Source organism: Bicyclus anynana, chromosome 11 (assembly GCF_947172395.1).
Source record: "Bicyclus anynana chromosome 11, ilBicAnyn1.1, whole genome shotgun sequence".
Taxonomy (NCBI): domain Eukaryota; kingdom Metazoa; phylum Arthropoda; class Insecta; order Lepidoptera; family Nymphalidae; genus Bicyclus; species Bicyclus anynana.
The window spans coordinates 7,762,898-7,776,914 of NC_069093.1; the positions used below are offsets into that span (position 1 = coordinate 7,762,898).

General features: G+C 36.6%; 1 protein-coding gene across 4 annotated transcripts; it reads left to right on the forward strand.

Annotated features, from left to right (window-relative positions):
- The first annotated feature begins 6,515 nt into the window (after positions 1–6,515).
- Positions 6,516–13,596, forward strand: LOC112054531 (uncharacterized). 4 transcript variants are annotated; one of them, XM_024094351.2, is made up of 5 exons: positions 6,516–6,709; positions 7,534–7,667; positions 8,944–9,035; positions 11,373–11,583; positions 13,154–13,596. In XM_024094351.2, the coding sequence occupies exons 1-5, from the start codon at positions 6,651–6,653 to the stop codon at positions 13,525–13,527; spliced, it is 870 nt and encodes a 289-aa protein (XP_023950119.2). In that variant the 5' UTR covers positions 6,516–6,650; the 3' UTR covers positions 13,528–13,596. The 4 variants fall into 4 exon arrangements, with proteins under 4 accessions (XP_023950119.2, XP_052740227.1, XP_023950120.2 ...); XM_052884267.1 differs by having other exon boundaries at positions 6,559–6,882; positions 11,377–11,583; XM_024094352.2 differs by having other exon boundaries at positions 6,561–6,882.
- The last annotated feature ends 421 nt before the right edge of the window (positions 13,597–14,017 follow it).

The following is a 14,017-nucleotide window of genomic DNA, read 5'->3' on the forward strand; positions in this document are numbered from 1 at the left end:
AAAAACTGTGATAACTCGGCTAATATATATGATACCAATATAAAATATAACCTATAGCACTCCCCGATAATGTAGCATTCTACTGGTGAAAGAATTTTTAAAATCGGACCAGTAGTTCCGAAGATTACCCCATTTAAAAAATGTGACAAACTTACAAACTTTACCTCTTTATAATATTAGTATATAGATTTACGGTTAATACGTCACTATTTACCAGATGTGAAAAACAGAACCCATGATACTTCAATTCAATTTTATGTCTGGTATTTCCATAAATACATAGATAGTAGGGTATTTCTAGACGGGCACGTATTTAATAATCTGTGAGTGTGCAGTATTAGTGTTCTGTGGTGTGCTGTGTGACGGACGTAGTTATAAATCTATGTGACGGACACTTGTCGTTGTCGTTCAATTCAATTCTTCTATATGGCTTTCATTTGTGCCAACTGGGCACTGTTTATCAAAGATTACAGTGTATTATTGGAAATAGATAGGCTACTCGACCTTTTTTCGGAACGAATGTGATAGCGCCATCTAGTGACTAGATACGATATTTTTAGTATAGTAAAAAGTATAAAAATAATAATGCATATTTTTTTGTAAAGGAGAGACATTTTTGATTTTGTAATAGTTGAAGAAACCAATTGAGAAAAACAAAAAAAAGACAAAAAGTTTTCCTTTGTTAACCCCGGGCTCGAACTCAGGATTATTATATTGTACCTTTATTATGCACCACTAGGCCAAATGAGTATGTGGAAAATCGTTGAAATTAATGTACATTTACTATTTTTCTTTAATAATCCCTTTGCTTCAGAAATACAAACACATTCTTTCTATTACGCGTCAAAATTAAAAGGATAAATAATTCTTTTTTTTCGGTTTTTTTTCCGTACTTACACGGGTTTAATCTCTAAAAACATTCTAGTACGTACACATCTATGTAATTGTATTTACTATTCTGGAATCTTAAATCTAGAATGTAGATGGCGCTGCTTCATAAAGATTTCACGTTCTTCTAAGTTCCCATGGCATGCTGTTTATCTCGCCAGTGTCGAGTAGATGGAGGAGGCACGATGGAGATTGTTCGGTGAAGGCTGACAAATTTAATTTTGAGAATCTACTAAATAGTTAATATTAAATGATATTATTTTGTTAGTTCTTAACCTAAAACAACACAAATAACACATATTAATAAACAAAATATATAAACAATATTACAATTTGATCTTATTACATTCTACATATTTACATAAAAATCTACAATATGGACTAAACACAAACATTAACAAACATTTAACACTTAAAGGACGAGGGACTTTTGGGGGAAGAACGTCATAGAGAGGATGAAGAAGTCTGGGACAGTTAAAAAGGAGATGAGTGACAGTGCCTTCATCCAAACCACACTCACAGATAGAGTTATCCCTAATCCGGAGCTTGTTTAGATGCACAGGTGTACATGAGTGACCAAGACGCAAACGGGAAATAGTTGTTAGAACCCAACGTTCAGTCATTTTTTGAAAGAAAAACCAGGGACGTCTTGGTATATTTGGCTGGATAGATGAATAATGTTTGCCTTTCACCAATTTTGATTCATTCCAGAAGGACTCCCAGGATCTATCCAGATAAGTTTTTGCAAGGGCAGTCAAGTCTTGTGAAGAATTTTCAAAATGTTCAAGGGAGCCAGTTAGCACAGCAGCTTTTGCACATGAATCAGCAGTCTCATTTCCAGGGATTCCGGAGTGACTTGGGATCCAAACAAGCAAGATGGATAATCCTCTTTGATAACTTGACAGTAGAGCTTGCCTGATCTTTAAGATAATGTGAAATCTTGATTTGCTTTTGAATGGGTTTTCTTTAATGGACAATAAACAACTTAAAGAGTCTGTAAAAATAACCGTCTGTTGAATGTTATGGGACTGTGCAAACAGGACTGCTTCCAATATAGCAGTGGCTTCTCCTGTGAACACAGAAGACTCGGGAGGACATTTGAATTTCAATATTATCTTATACCTGGGAACCCAGCAGGCAGCACCAACGCATCCATCTGGGGATAACTTTGATGCATCAGTATAAATATGCAGATGATTTGACCAATTTTGATTAATAATGGCTTGAAATTTAATGCTAGTATCTGGGGCTCCTTTAACTAGGCCAAGATCTGTGATGATAGGAGGGTTATATAATAGAGCTTTATATGAGGTGGAAAAAAGTGGGTTACATTGGAATTTTGATATAGGATGAGGGAGGCTATTAAATTTCAAGAAGCTATCTAGCAAATAGGAAGAGGAGTAACGACAGTGGGGAGTGCGGGATAATTGAGTTAATTTGGCCCAAAGAGGATGTGATGATAACTGTAACACTTTGCTAACATACCGGTCACAAAGATATTGGCGACGGATAGATAGAGGAGGATCAACACATTCTACCTGCAAGGCATTAGTGGGGGAAGATTTCATTGCTCCTAGAATAATTCTAAGGCATTTAAATTGAATTTTATTTAATTTTTCGCTACCTGCTTTGTTAAAAGGATCCATAACAAACAAACAGTAATCCATATGACTTCTAACTAGGGCATTGTATAATAATTTAAGTGAATATGGGTGAGCACCCCACCAGACCCCGGCAACTGCCCTTAAAACATTAATGCCCTTTTCACATTTTTTAACCACATATTCACAATGAGCCAATCCGTTCAGTCGATTATCTAAATAAATGCCCAGGAATTTGACATTATCTTTAAGGTTGATTGGTTGATCCTCAATACAAATTTGGAAGTCAGGGAGGGATCTTTTCCGGGTAAATTTCACTGCCTGACATTTGTCTACTGAAAGAGACAGACCATGGTCAGACAGCCACTGGTTTAGATAATACAAAGCAGAATTTAATCGACAGGATACTTCTTCTATACTGCCTGAGCTGTAATAGAGGACTATATCGTCAGCATATTGCAAAATGTTACAAAAACTGTTAACAGACAATTCCAAATCATGAGTATATATGCTATATAGCAGAGGGCTGAGAACAGAGCCTTGAGGAAGACCTTTCCAGACTAGCCGGGGGGGAAGAGAGGAAGACTGGTGTTTAACCAGAATGGATCTGCCAAATAGCAGATTACATATGAGATGTACCATCCTCGGAGGAATACTCAGCTTGAGCAGTTTATGCCTGAGTACCGGAAGAAGGACATTATCATAGGCAGAAGCAATATCAAGGAAGACACCCACTAGGTACTCTCCTTTTGTAAAGGCTAAACGGATGTCTGTTGTCAATATGCTGAGGCTGTCTGTAGTGCTCATACCCTTCCGAAATCCAAACTGCGAAGAGGGTAGAATATTTCTGCTTTCCACTATCCACTCCAATCTATTTTTAAGCAGGTGTTCTGTCACCTTAGCTAATGTAGATGACAAAGCTATGGGTCTGTAGGAATTTGAATTTAGAGGATCTTTACCGGGTTTGAGTAAGGGAATGACAATTTGGGATTTCCAGGAATCAGGGATAGAGCCAGATTCAAAACAATTATTAATAATATTAAGAAAATAGGATTTAGCTTTGTCATTTAGATTAGTTAGGAAAGAGTAAGGCACGCCATCTTCCCCTGGTGTTGTATCTTTTAGACCACTGAGAGCCACTTGAAGCTCAGAGAGTGAAAAGGGGGCATCCATTTCATCAGAGGTTGGAGCTGGCGTAGAAGTCAGAAATAAGTCCTCATTGGGGACAGAGGGTGGAGCCAGTTTGTTTGCAAAGTTGTCAAGCCAATCGGAGGGATTATTAGAAGTTCGGTCAACATGGTTAAGGGAACGGCGGAATCTTCTAATATTTGTCCAAACAATAGAGGAAGGAGAACGAGGACTAAGGGATTCACAGAAACCCATCCAGCCTAACTTTTTCTTTTTTGATACAACCCTTTTGGCTTTAGCATCGTTTTTAGTAGACTAAAAAATAGAGTTTTTGGTAGACTAAAAAATTTCTTAGGGACATACAAGACGAGTATGCCTCCTCTGCAGAGGTTCTTTCCCTAAATAAATCACTGCATTCATCATCCCACCAGGGAGGTGAAAGCATGTGTTTTTTGGGAGGATGTTTTCTTGGGATATGTGAATCAGCCGAACGTTTAAGACAATTTAGAAAAGATTCATAACAAATCAAAGTATTTTCATCCACCTCAAGACTTGGCAGGGAATCAATCGTGCAGTCAACCGATTGGGCATATGCTGCCCAATTGGCTTTTTTAAGTTTATATTTTAAAAGAGGGTCATAGTTGGGGATGGGAAGGGATCTATTATTTAATGAGATTATGATAGGAAAATGGTCACTGCCATGGGTGGACGGCAGCACCCTCCAGTTCATTTGGGAAGCCAGGTTTGAGGAGCAGAGGGAAAGGTCCACTGCAGATTTTGGATTTTGACCAGGATATACTCGACGTGTAGGAGAACCATCATTGAGGATGCAAAGGTTAACATCGTCCAGTATATCTATAAGTAGAGGACCAAACCCATCAGTGGCATGACACCCCCACATAGTGTGGTGAGTGTTGAAGTCACCCATGACTATGACCGGACTGGGAAGAGAAGATAGGATAGATTGGATTTCAGGAAAAACAGAAGAAGAAGGGTGAGGAATATACAGAGACACAAAAGAAATATCTAAAGAACGAACAGCCACAGCATTAAACTGTTGGCTGTGCGGAGGGAGAGGAATTTGGGAATAAGGAAGGGAGTGCCTCAGAAGGATGGCACTACCAGCACAACCGTCATCCCTGTCGTCCCGCAAGCAGGAGAAACCTGGAACCCGAATACGAGAACCTGGAATCAGCCATGTTTCCGAGACGGCAACAATGACAGGTTTGTGCAGATTTATGATGGAAATTAATTCGTGTTTTTTGAAACGTAGGCTTCTACAGTTCCATTGAAGTAGGGTTATTGGGTCCATTATTGAGAATTTTGAAAAGTTGGGATAAGTTATGGGCAACGTTGGGCGGTAGGGGGATTTCGCTACAAGGAGCTATAATATTGACTAAAAATTCTGATAATATTTCTAAAATTCGACCCTGAGAAGGGACATCAACATTATTATTGTTGAGAGCGCAACCATTTGGTTGGGATGAGGAACATTCACCAACAATATTCTGATGAGCTCTTTTGTCATACCCTTTCCCCAGAGGTGCACGGGGTCGAGGGGAGCGGAATATTGTCTGGTGATATGAAGTTGTTGAGGGATGTTGAGATCTGGAGGGAGTCCTAGGGGAAGAGGAAGGCATTTCTTTTGTTACCTCTGCATACGAGGTACGCACAGGGGGGAACTGAGATGCTGTTTCCATGTAAGATATATTATTTTGTGACATTACCAGTTTTATGGACTGCTGACGAGAGAATTCAGGGCAGTCCTTGTCTGTGGCAAAGTGTTTGCCAGAACAATATAAACAAGTAGATTCAGCCTGTGTAACAGGGCATGAATCACCTGAATGGGGTTGAGCACATCTGTAGCATCTCGCTTTGGATCTGCAAGCCAGTTTAATGTGGCCAAACCGACAACAGTTTTGGCACTGTATCGTGGGAAATTTGTACACTTCGACACGGAGAGAGGAGTAGTAGGAGTAGAGTCTTTCAGGGAGCATCTGCCCTCTGAAAGTTACTACAACAGTCTGGGTCGGCACCCATGTGGTTACACCCTCACTGGTGGTTTTCCTATTTAATCTTCTGGCCTTGAGAACGATTCCACAACCAGTAGGGAGCTCAATAGACTCTACAAATTCGTCCATCGTCCATTCTATTGGTACACCTTTAACCAGACCCATCCTGGAAATGTTGTATGTCGGGATAATTGCTTTGTATTTACATAGTGTTAATATTGGGTTAGTCAAAAATGAGTTGGCACTCTGTGCCGAGCAAAATTCAACAATAATTTTGTTACGCCCTACATTTTTAATGCCACCTTTAACAATTGAGTCTATTTTATTTTTGTGCAGAAATTGGCCAAAAGTTATGGCTCTTAAAGAGGCACCAGACGATGGGTCAACTACATCACGTGACACTTGGACAATGAACGGACCTTTGTCATCTAATGAGTATGATTTGGGGCCGTCGGAAAATGATGGGTGAACATATACATTTTGTATGGAAGGAATGGATTGGGAGTCATTGGGTTTTTTGGAGGATGGGACTTCTGCATCCTCTCCGTGTCGTTTACGGGATGGACCCGGGTCTGGGGGCTTTGGAGGCGGATCTATGTCCATCCTTCAATTTTTAAAATTATAGCTACAATAAACTATAATAATTTACCACCACCAAAAGAGTTAGTAATATCTTAAATATCAAATATTTAGACTGTGTAAAAACACAAAAAAGCGCCGAAAAATCACCGAAATCTCACTTACACGTGCGTCAACCAAGGTTACCCGTAAGCGAAAAAACGTCGTTGTCGTTGTCATTGTCAGTTGTCAATTGTCATTTCTGGTTTCAGGATCAGGGTCAGGCTTCCTGTTTCTGAGGCTAAATATTCAAGTAGTCACTAAAGTGTAAACTTTAATTATTTAATTGTATTTGTATAAAATATAAATTCAAAATCAAATCAAATAGTGTTGTGCTGTCTCTCGGAGTGTACCTGTGTACCGCCAAATTCTTTGGTGCTGTGATACAATATTGGGTTATAAAATGCCTACACAATATATTTTGAAGAGAAATATTCTAAACAATATCTTAAGATTTTCGAGGTTAGGTTTGAAATTTCAATCCACAATACATTTCCAAACTCATATAGTTGACCGGGCATTTGAGGGTACGTGTCTGTGCAATTAATGAATTCCCCAATTTAATTGAGTTTAGACCAAGTTAATGATCTTCAAAGTATAAACTCAAACTTCAAAATCCTTAATTAATACTAAATGTAAGTCAAAAAAACTTTAAAACCATAAATGATTAATGTTATAATCATGAATATCTTTTTTTAGCTTGAAATCTATTTCTCGTTTACCAATAAGGTTAGAAGGAAATAAATAGACAAGCAAGATCTTATCTTTCTTCATTTATTTGATCAACTCTGAACTCAAATCCATTGTGGGAATTTGGTAGACAAGGCTACTAGACACATATTTTGCAGACAACTATCAGAACCTAAACTACCTACCAGCGGCAAATAGTTCATGCAAGCCGATTCCCGCTGGGTTACCTTTAAAAATCTGTGCATATTCATTATTGTACTGTATATATGAGGAGCTGGAATTTGTATCACACTATATAAATTTACTTTTCCTTGGGACAGCTTATCTTTATTTAAATTCCATCCTTCGCCACTGTTACCTACCCATTTATTATACTAAAAAAAAGAGGTAATGTTGGTGAGGTATAGGGGATAAGCTCTAGATCTATTGAAATGATTTTGATAGGTTTTTTCCCAATTGAAAGCCACATTAATTGGAAACTTGGTATGTGGGTCATCTGCCCCACATAGCAAGGCACATCACATCTAGTAGTTCCAGTAATTATTGTTATTCTTTGTAATATTTTCCATTTACTCACTGATTTTTCAAATTTTTAGGAATTTCTCATTTACAAACTGCAGGTATCCTTCTATGCAATTCTTTGTTGGAGAAATAGATAGATTTAATGGAATTACTATTGATTCTACTTCACTTAAATGCTCAAAAGACATTTTTACAAAAACTTTAGCAGGTAAGCATTGTATATACTTTTATGTTATATTAAAAAATGTTTGTGATGTATTAATTCAAGCCTTTAGATCATAAACACTTAGGATTTTTAGACAGTTCTTTCAGAAACTTCTTTAATTACCACAGCATTAACTTGCTACCACCTTCAAAGTGATCGCATTGAGCATACTGAGAAGGTAGCAAGCACATACAATGTTATTTTTCGCTTTTTAGTTTAGTAAAAACAACTTTATAATTTTGAAGTCGGTTGTATTTTTTTATTTTTCCATTTGTGTGATACCATGTTATAAGTGTAAAAAAAATTAAACATTTTGATTACAAGTCCTTAAACCACAACGTTATTTTCTTATCATTAGTAACTCAATACAATCAACCAAACCAATTTTAAAAATACTACTTTAACCTTTACTCGCATACATCACTCCCCATTTACCCATATGAAATATGAACATTCGAAATCTTCTTTGTTTGTGGTGATAGTCATAACCCAAATAGATGTAAAGTTCTATCAAAATAAACTAATCAAGTCCAATCACAAGATAGCAACTGTAAACCGCTGAGGAATTCCCTTAGCTGTCCTTCGTCTCCATCACCAGACGTTTAATGACAATCACAACACATCTAGATGTAAAGTTGTCATCAACATCAAATACAAATTAATCAAGCCCAAACAACTAGGTGACTACTGTAAACCGTTGAGGAGTTCCCTTAACTGTTCCTCGTCTCCATCAACAGACCCTTGATGACAGTCACAATTATTCTAGATATAAAGTTCTCATCAATACAAATTAATTAAGTCCAAACACACACAAGGTAACTCTTCTCTCATCTGTGCTTCGGCTCCCTCATCAGATTGACACCAGACCTTCATTGAATTGTAGTGCCTTAAAATATTTAATGAAAACATTAAGAAACTAGTTGCCCGTATAATTTTCAAAAGTTCCCTTCAATTTCTCCAGGATTCCATCATCAGATCCTGACATGATTACTATGGTACCAAATTAAAAGTATACCCTTTCAAATAAAAATGACTTTTTCAAATCGGTTCAGACGTCTTCGAGTAATCAGTGAACATACATAAAAAAAAAAGATTCTGACAAATTGATAACCTCCTCCTTTTTTTGAAGTTGGTTAAAAATATTAAATAAAGAAGTCGTGAAATGACATGCAATTCTACCTTCATTTCTAATTTGTTTGTTTGTAGACAATTCACATAAAGTATGGCTTTAGTACAATGTAATCCATAACAGTAATTTACCTTTTTACTTACATTTCAGAATCACTCAACAAATGGTCTTTAGAAGGCAGAAGGTGTATATGGTTCAAAATTCATATAGAAGACTCAAGTTATGTCCCTTTATTAGCACAAGTAAGTTTTTTAGTAAAAATTGAGTTAGTAGGTAATCTGCCATTTGTATTTATTCCGAATTGTAGGTGATATCTACACAGTGCCTTTCTTGATGAGTACTGTTTACCAACAAACAAATTAAAAATGAGGGTGTAAATCACTAGCCATTTCACACCTAATAATAATTATAACTGACTTGTTCTTAAATTAATGTAAATAAAATTGAATAATAAGCTTAGAACAATTAGATATGGTTAATAAATTGTATATAACATTTTATAAACAAACCATACTTATCTGAAAAAACCGGGTTGACATCAGAAGCGTAACAATTATTGAATAAAAGTCCATCCGGTCCAAACTCTAACAATTCCCACTAAGAACCCCTCTCCCCCCTCAAGGTCAGTCTCTGCCACCCTGAGTGGCAGAGAATGACCTTGAGTGAAGTCAAGGACTTCTGACAGATGTATGTAGGGTTAAAGACCTCGCTAACTGTTACCCCTCTGGCAGAGATTTAAAATCAATGATCTAACGCGGTTATAAAACGCGGTATATTAGTCTGTGTAAAAATTACGCATGTGTGTATTGCGAGTCAAAGGGACATGTCCCAAAATGGGCCTTTATTATTTATAATTAGCGGACGCCCGTGACTTCGTCCGCGTGGAATTCAATGTAAACTTTCAAGCCCTATTTTACCACATTAGGGGTTAAATTTTGAATTACATTATATTTCGTATTTTTTTAATGATTTATGAACAAACTTTTAAAACTGTTACTCTAAAAATGAAGGACTTTCCATACAAACTTTCAACCCCTATTTCACCCCCTTCTTATTTTATTTTCGCAATATAAATTATCCTATAACCTTCTCCATATTATTATGGTCTCAAACCGAGCAAAAGTTGTGTTTGAATTCATTCAATAGTTTCAGCGTGATGCCCGAATAACAAAAAAGCACGGACAGACAGACAGACAAAAAATCGAAAAATTAAATATTTTTAGCTTCAGTATAGATTATGTGATGCCCCCGTCGTAAGTAAAATCCCAAATAGCGAATTAATGTATAGAATTTGACCAGTTTTATTATAAGTATAGATTTATAAGTAGGTCGATAGTAGTATGCCCAGGAGTATGAAGAATAATTGTACCAAGTTTCGTTAAAATCCGTCGGGTAGTTTTTGTTTCTATAAAGAACATACAGACAGACAGACAGACAAAAATTTTACTGATTGCATTTTTGGCATCAGTATCGACCACTATTTCTACGAAATATATTTCATGTACAGAATTGACCTCTCTACAGATTTATTATAAGTAGGTATAGATAATGAGTTTAAATGGGACTTCAAAATCAGAAAATAAACTAAAAAGCAAAAAATAGCATCGTACGTGCTACCTTCTGATCACTTTGAAAACGGTGCCAATACAGTGATGCATTAACTTAAGCCGTTTAAACCATAAAGTTGTACGATCTTCAGACAATTCTTTTCCATGGTTCTTTCAGAAACGAAAATTAATACGTGACTGGCTTGGCACCGCCTTCAAAGTGATCAGAAGGTAGCACGTACGATGTTATTTTACATTTTTCAGTTTATTTTCTGATTTTGAAGTCGGTTCAATTTTTTTATGAAAATTTTTCATTATTACATTTTTAGTGATAGGTATATGTTATAACCTAAATACTGACGGGCACCCGAATTTTTATGTATAAATAGAATTTATATTCCCTTTCTGTTCTTGACAATTATTAGGAGAGGAAAGAGAATATTGGGCATATTTAAAAGGAATGGCAAATATAATTTTTAAAATATTATACCTCAAATATTTTACAATACCTCAAATATTCGCATTTACACAGCGGAGTCTAATGCCTACTCACTCCAAAAATCCTGTGTACATTGTTTGTAGATAATTATCATATATACTTATAGAGGGGACGTCTGACGAGGCCAGACGGGTGATCAGTCCTAATTAGGGACCATTCCACCCAATTCCCGTGGTAAAAGGACACAGGTTCACTGGTGTCTCGACAGTGTTCCCCCCTCAAATCTTCCTGTAGCCTTCGTGAACCTAACAATATCCCCTATACTGAGATCTGTCAGGTCTACTTCATTTAATGTATCCTTACCTAGTAACTCCCATCTTACCAGCGCGAACATGGGACACTCAGCTATAAAGTGATAGCTGGTCTCCTCCTCACCACAACCTGGACATGATGAATCTTCTATGATTTTCATTATCTTCAAGTGTCTATTGAGCAGACAATGTCCAGTTGTCATGCCTGCTACCAGTGCTATGTTGGGTCTATATAGATAGATAATTATCATGTGTGTATTTTAAACAAATTGGTATTCTTAGAAAGGCTTTAATTTTCACCATGCCAGAGATGATTTTGTGATGATGTACAAATGGCTGCCTACGGAGTCCGAGCCAAACTTGCCACCACCATGTCACACCAACCTTGGAGTCGGTGCTTTGGTTGTGAATGACAAACACCAGATGTTGGCTGTTTCTGAGAAACATTATGAATATCCACATTGGAAGCTCCCCGGTGGATTTGTAGAGAGAGGTAATTTATATTCATCATTATTTTAAAAAACAGTGTCAAAGTCAAAATTCATTTATTTCAAATAGGCTTAGTTTACAAGCTCTTTTGAAACGTCGGGTAGTGATATTAAACTTAAGATAATGGTGATAATAATTATTCGAAAACTTAAAATTAAAGTTACAAGGGTTCCAAACCCGCCTTGGTCTGAGAAGAGCCCATAACAAACTCAGCCAGGTTTATCCTTATTTAGTTTGTCACCATTTAACAATAGGTATATAAGTAGCCTGTCATGTAATACATTTCATTTCTAAGCAATTTTGTCGTTTACGTAATCATTGCAGGTCCATAATCATACACTATAATATGACTTTTCTATAAGCTTACGTTTAATAAAAACTTTGAACTTATTGAGAGACATGCCAGTGATTTCATGTGGCAGTTTATTATAAAAACGTATGCAATTGCCCTTAAAAGAATTGCTAATTTAAAAGCCTCTTATAGGTCCTCCTCCTTATAGGAGAGTGGAGTGGAGGATGGAGTTTAAACCCATCTCACTGCTCCAATGTGCTGGCGGGTTTACAGTGATATTGTTTCTCTTCCATGATGATTTTTCAAGATGGCGGTTGAGGGAGAAAGGGTTGCAATCCTACAAACTGGGACATGACTTAAATAACCCTTCCTTGATATCTAAACAATAAATGCAAGACCAAATGTAAATTTTAAATGAATATAATAGAGCTTTTTCTGAATAAATTAATTTTGACTTTGACCAAAATAAGGTGACCCATAAGTAAAATAAAATATATTGTATTAATAATATTAATTGATTATGAAACACGGCTAAAACTAACACACGTGATCGAAGTATGCCCGACTAGTTTCGAACCCATACGGGGCCCTTAGTCATGATCTAGTTCTTGCATCGCGGCACAATCCAAACTGCGAAGCGGCTGCGCGACGCGCTGCTGCTCGCATTGCGTGCTGGGAAAGGGGTTGAGTGGTGGGGAGTGAAGGGTTCCGTTACGCTCTCCGACGGTTCATTAATGTCATCTTCATTAGACTCGTCTTCTTGTAAGCAAACCGAACTAACGCTATCTTGTTCCAAGTTTGTTGTATGTGACAATGAAGGAAATAGCGGTTCCCACGCTGTGGGCAGCAATCATCCATGATCCCGATTAAAACGAAACTAGTCGGGCATACTCCGACCTAATATCACGTGAGTTTTAGCCGTTTTTCATAATCAATTAATATGACTAACACTCACGATAGTTTAAATTCTATAAATATAGTATTAAAGTAAAAATTACTGTAAATATAGAATTTATTATGTAGGTAACAATGGAACTATCTCACAATTTAAAAGTTATGAACTTAGAGGAAGCTTTAGTATTAGATTGTATGTTTTCTACTTAAGTATAGTGCGCGCCAAACTTCGAGCCCGCTCTGAACACCAGACGGATGATGTACAAAAACGTTTCCCTTATCAGTTCGGCGTGTTGCGACTTCAGAGCGAACTAGAAATTTGTTGCATACTATATTTAATTTAATTAATTAATTATTGAAAACAATACTTTTTAATTTTCTGAAACAGGAGAAGACATAGTGTCTGCAGCCAAACGAGAAGTCAAAGAAGAAACAGGCGTGGACTCACGTTTCTTATCACTGATCACATTCAGGCACACACACAACATGATGTATGGTAACTCTGATATCTACATGCTCCTTATGATGAGAGCATTGACGGAGCAAATACATTTGTCGGAAAGGGAAGTGAAGGACTGTCGATGGATGAATATAGATGAATATATAAACCATCCACATGTGCATTCTTTTAATAGATGGGTCATAAAACAAGCCCTCGGTTGTAAAGACAGAAATATAAAATTGGATATACAAAAGAAAACAGTTCAATGGGCAACTAATACAAGGATTATGGACTTCTTATGTGTTACTGACTATGATTGATATCATCACAATAATTTGTGATATATGTTAATAATGTAAATATTTATTTAAAATGATAATAATATACAATTGTGTAAGTTTCGTCGTTTCATTAATCAGGTTTCACACATATACATAAGTAAATGGGCTTCACGTGAAATTTTCGAAAGGACAATAATCATAAAAGTATAACTAACAATTAATATTGAGTACTATAAAAGTAGGTACAGACAGAAAAAATAAATAGTTTTAAAATGTGGCTAGTTACCTCCCTACCGACAAAAACGTACCGCCAAGCGATTTAGCGTTCCGGTACGTTGTCGTGTAGAAACCGAAAAGGGGTGTGGATTTTCATACTCCTAACAAGTTAGCCCACTTCCATCTTAGACTGCATCATCACTTACCATCAGGTGAGATTATCAAGGACTAACTTGTAAAGAATAAAAAAAAAAAGTTAATACCTACATAATATAAAAAATCAGTCGGACGTCCTTATTCATCTTCACTTCCG

Excerpts from the sequence above, each read along its gene's own strand:
- LOC112054531 (XM_024094351.2), top strand. The coding sequence starts at position 6,651 with ATGCCTACACAATATATTTTGAAGAGAAATATTCTAAACAATATCTTA. Across the intron at positions 6,710-7,533 it reads AATATCTTAAGATTTTCGAG|GAATTTCTCATTTACAAACT; the intron begins GTTAGGTTTGAA and ends TCAAATTTTTAG. Across the intron at positions 7,668-8,943 it reads TTTTACAAAAACTTTAGCAG|AATCACTCAACAAATGGTCT; the intron begins GTAAGCATTGTA and ends CTTACATTTCAG.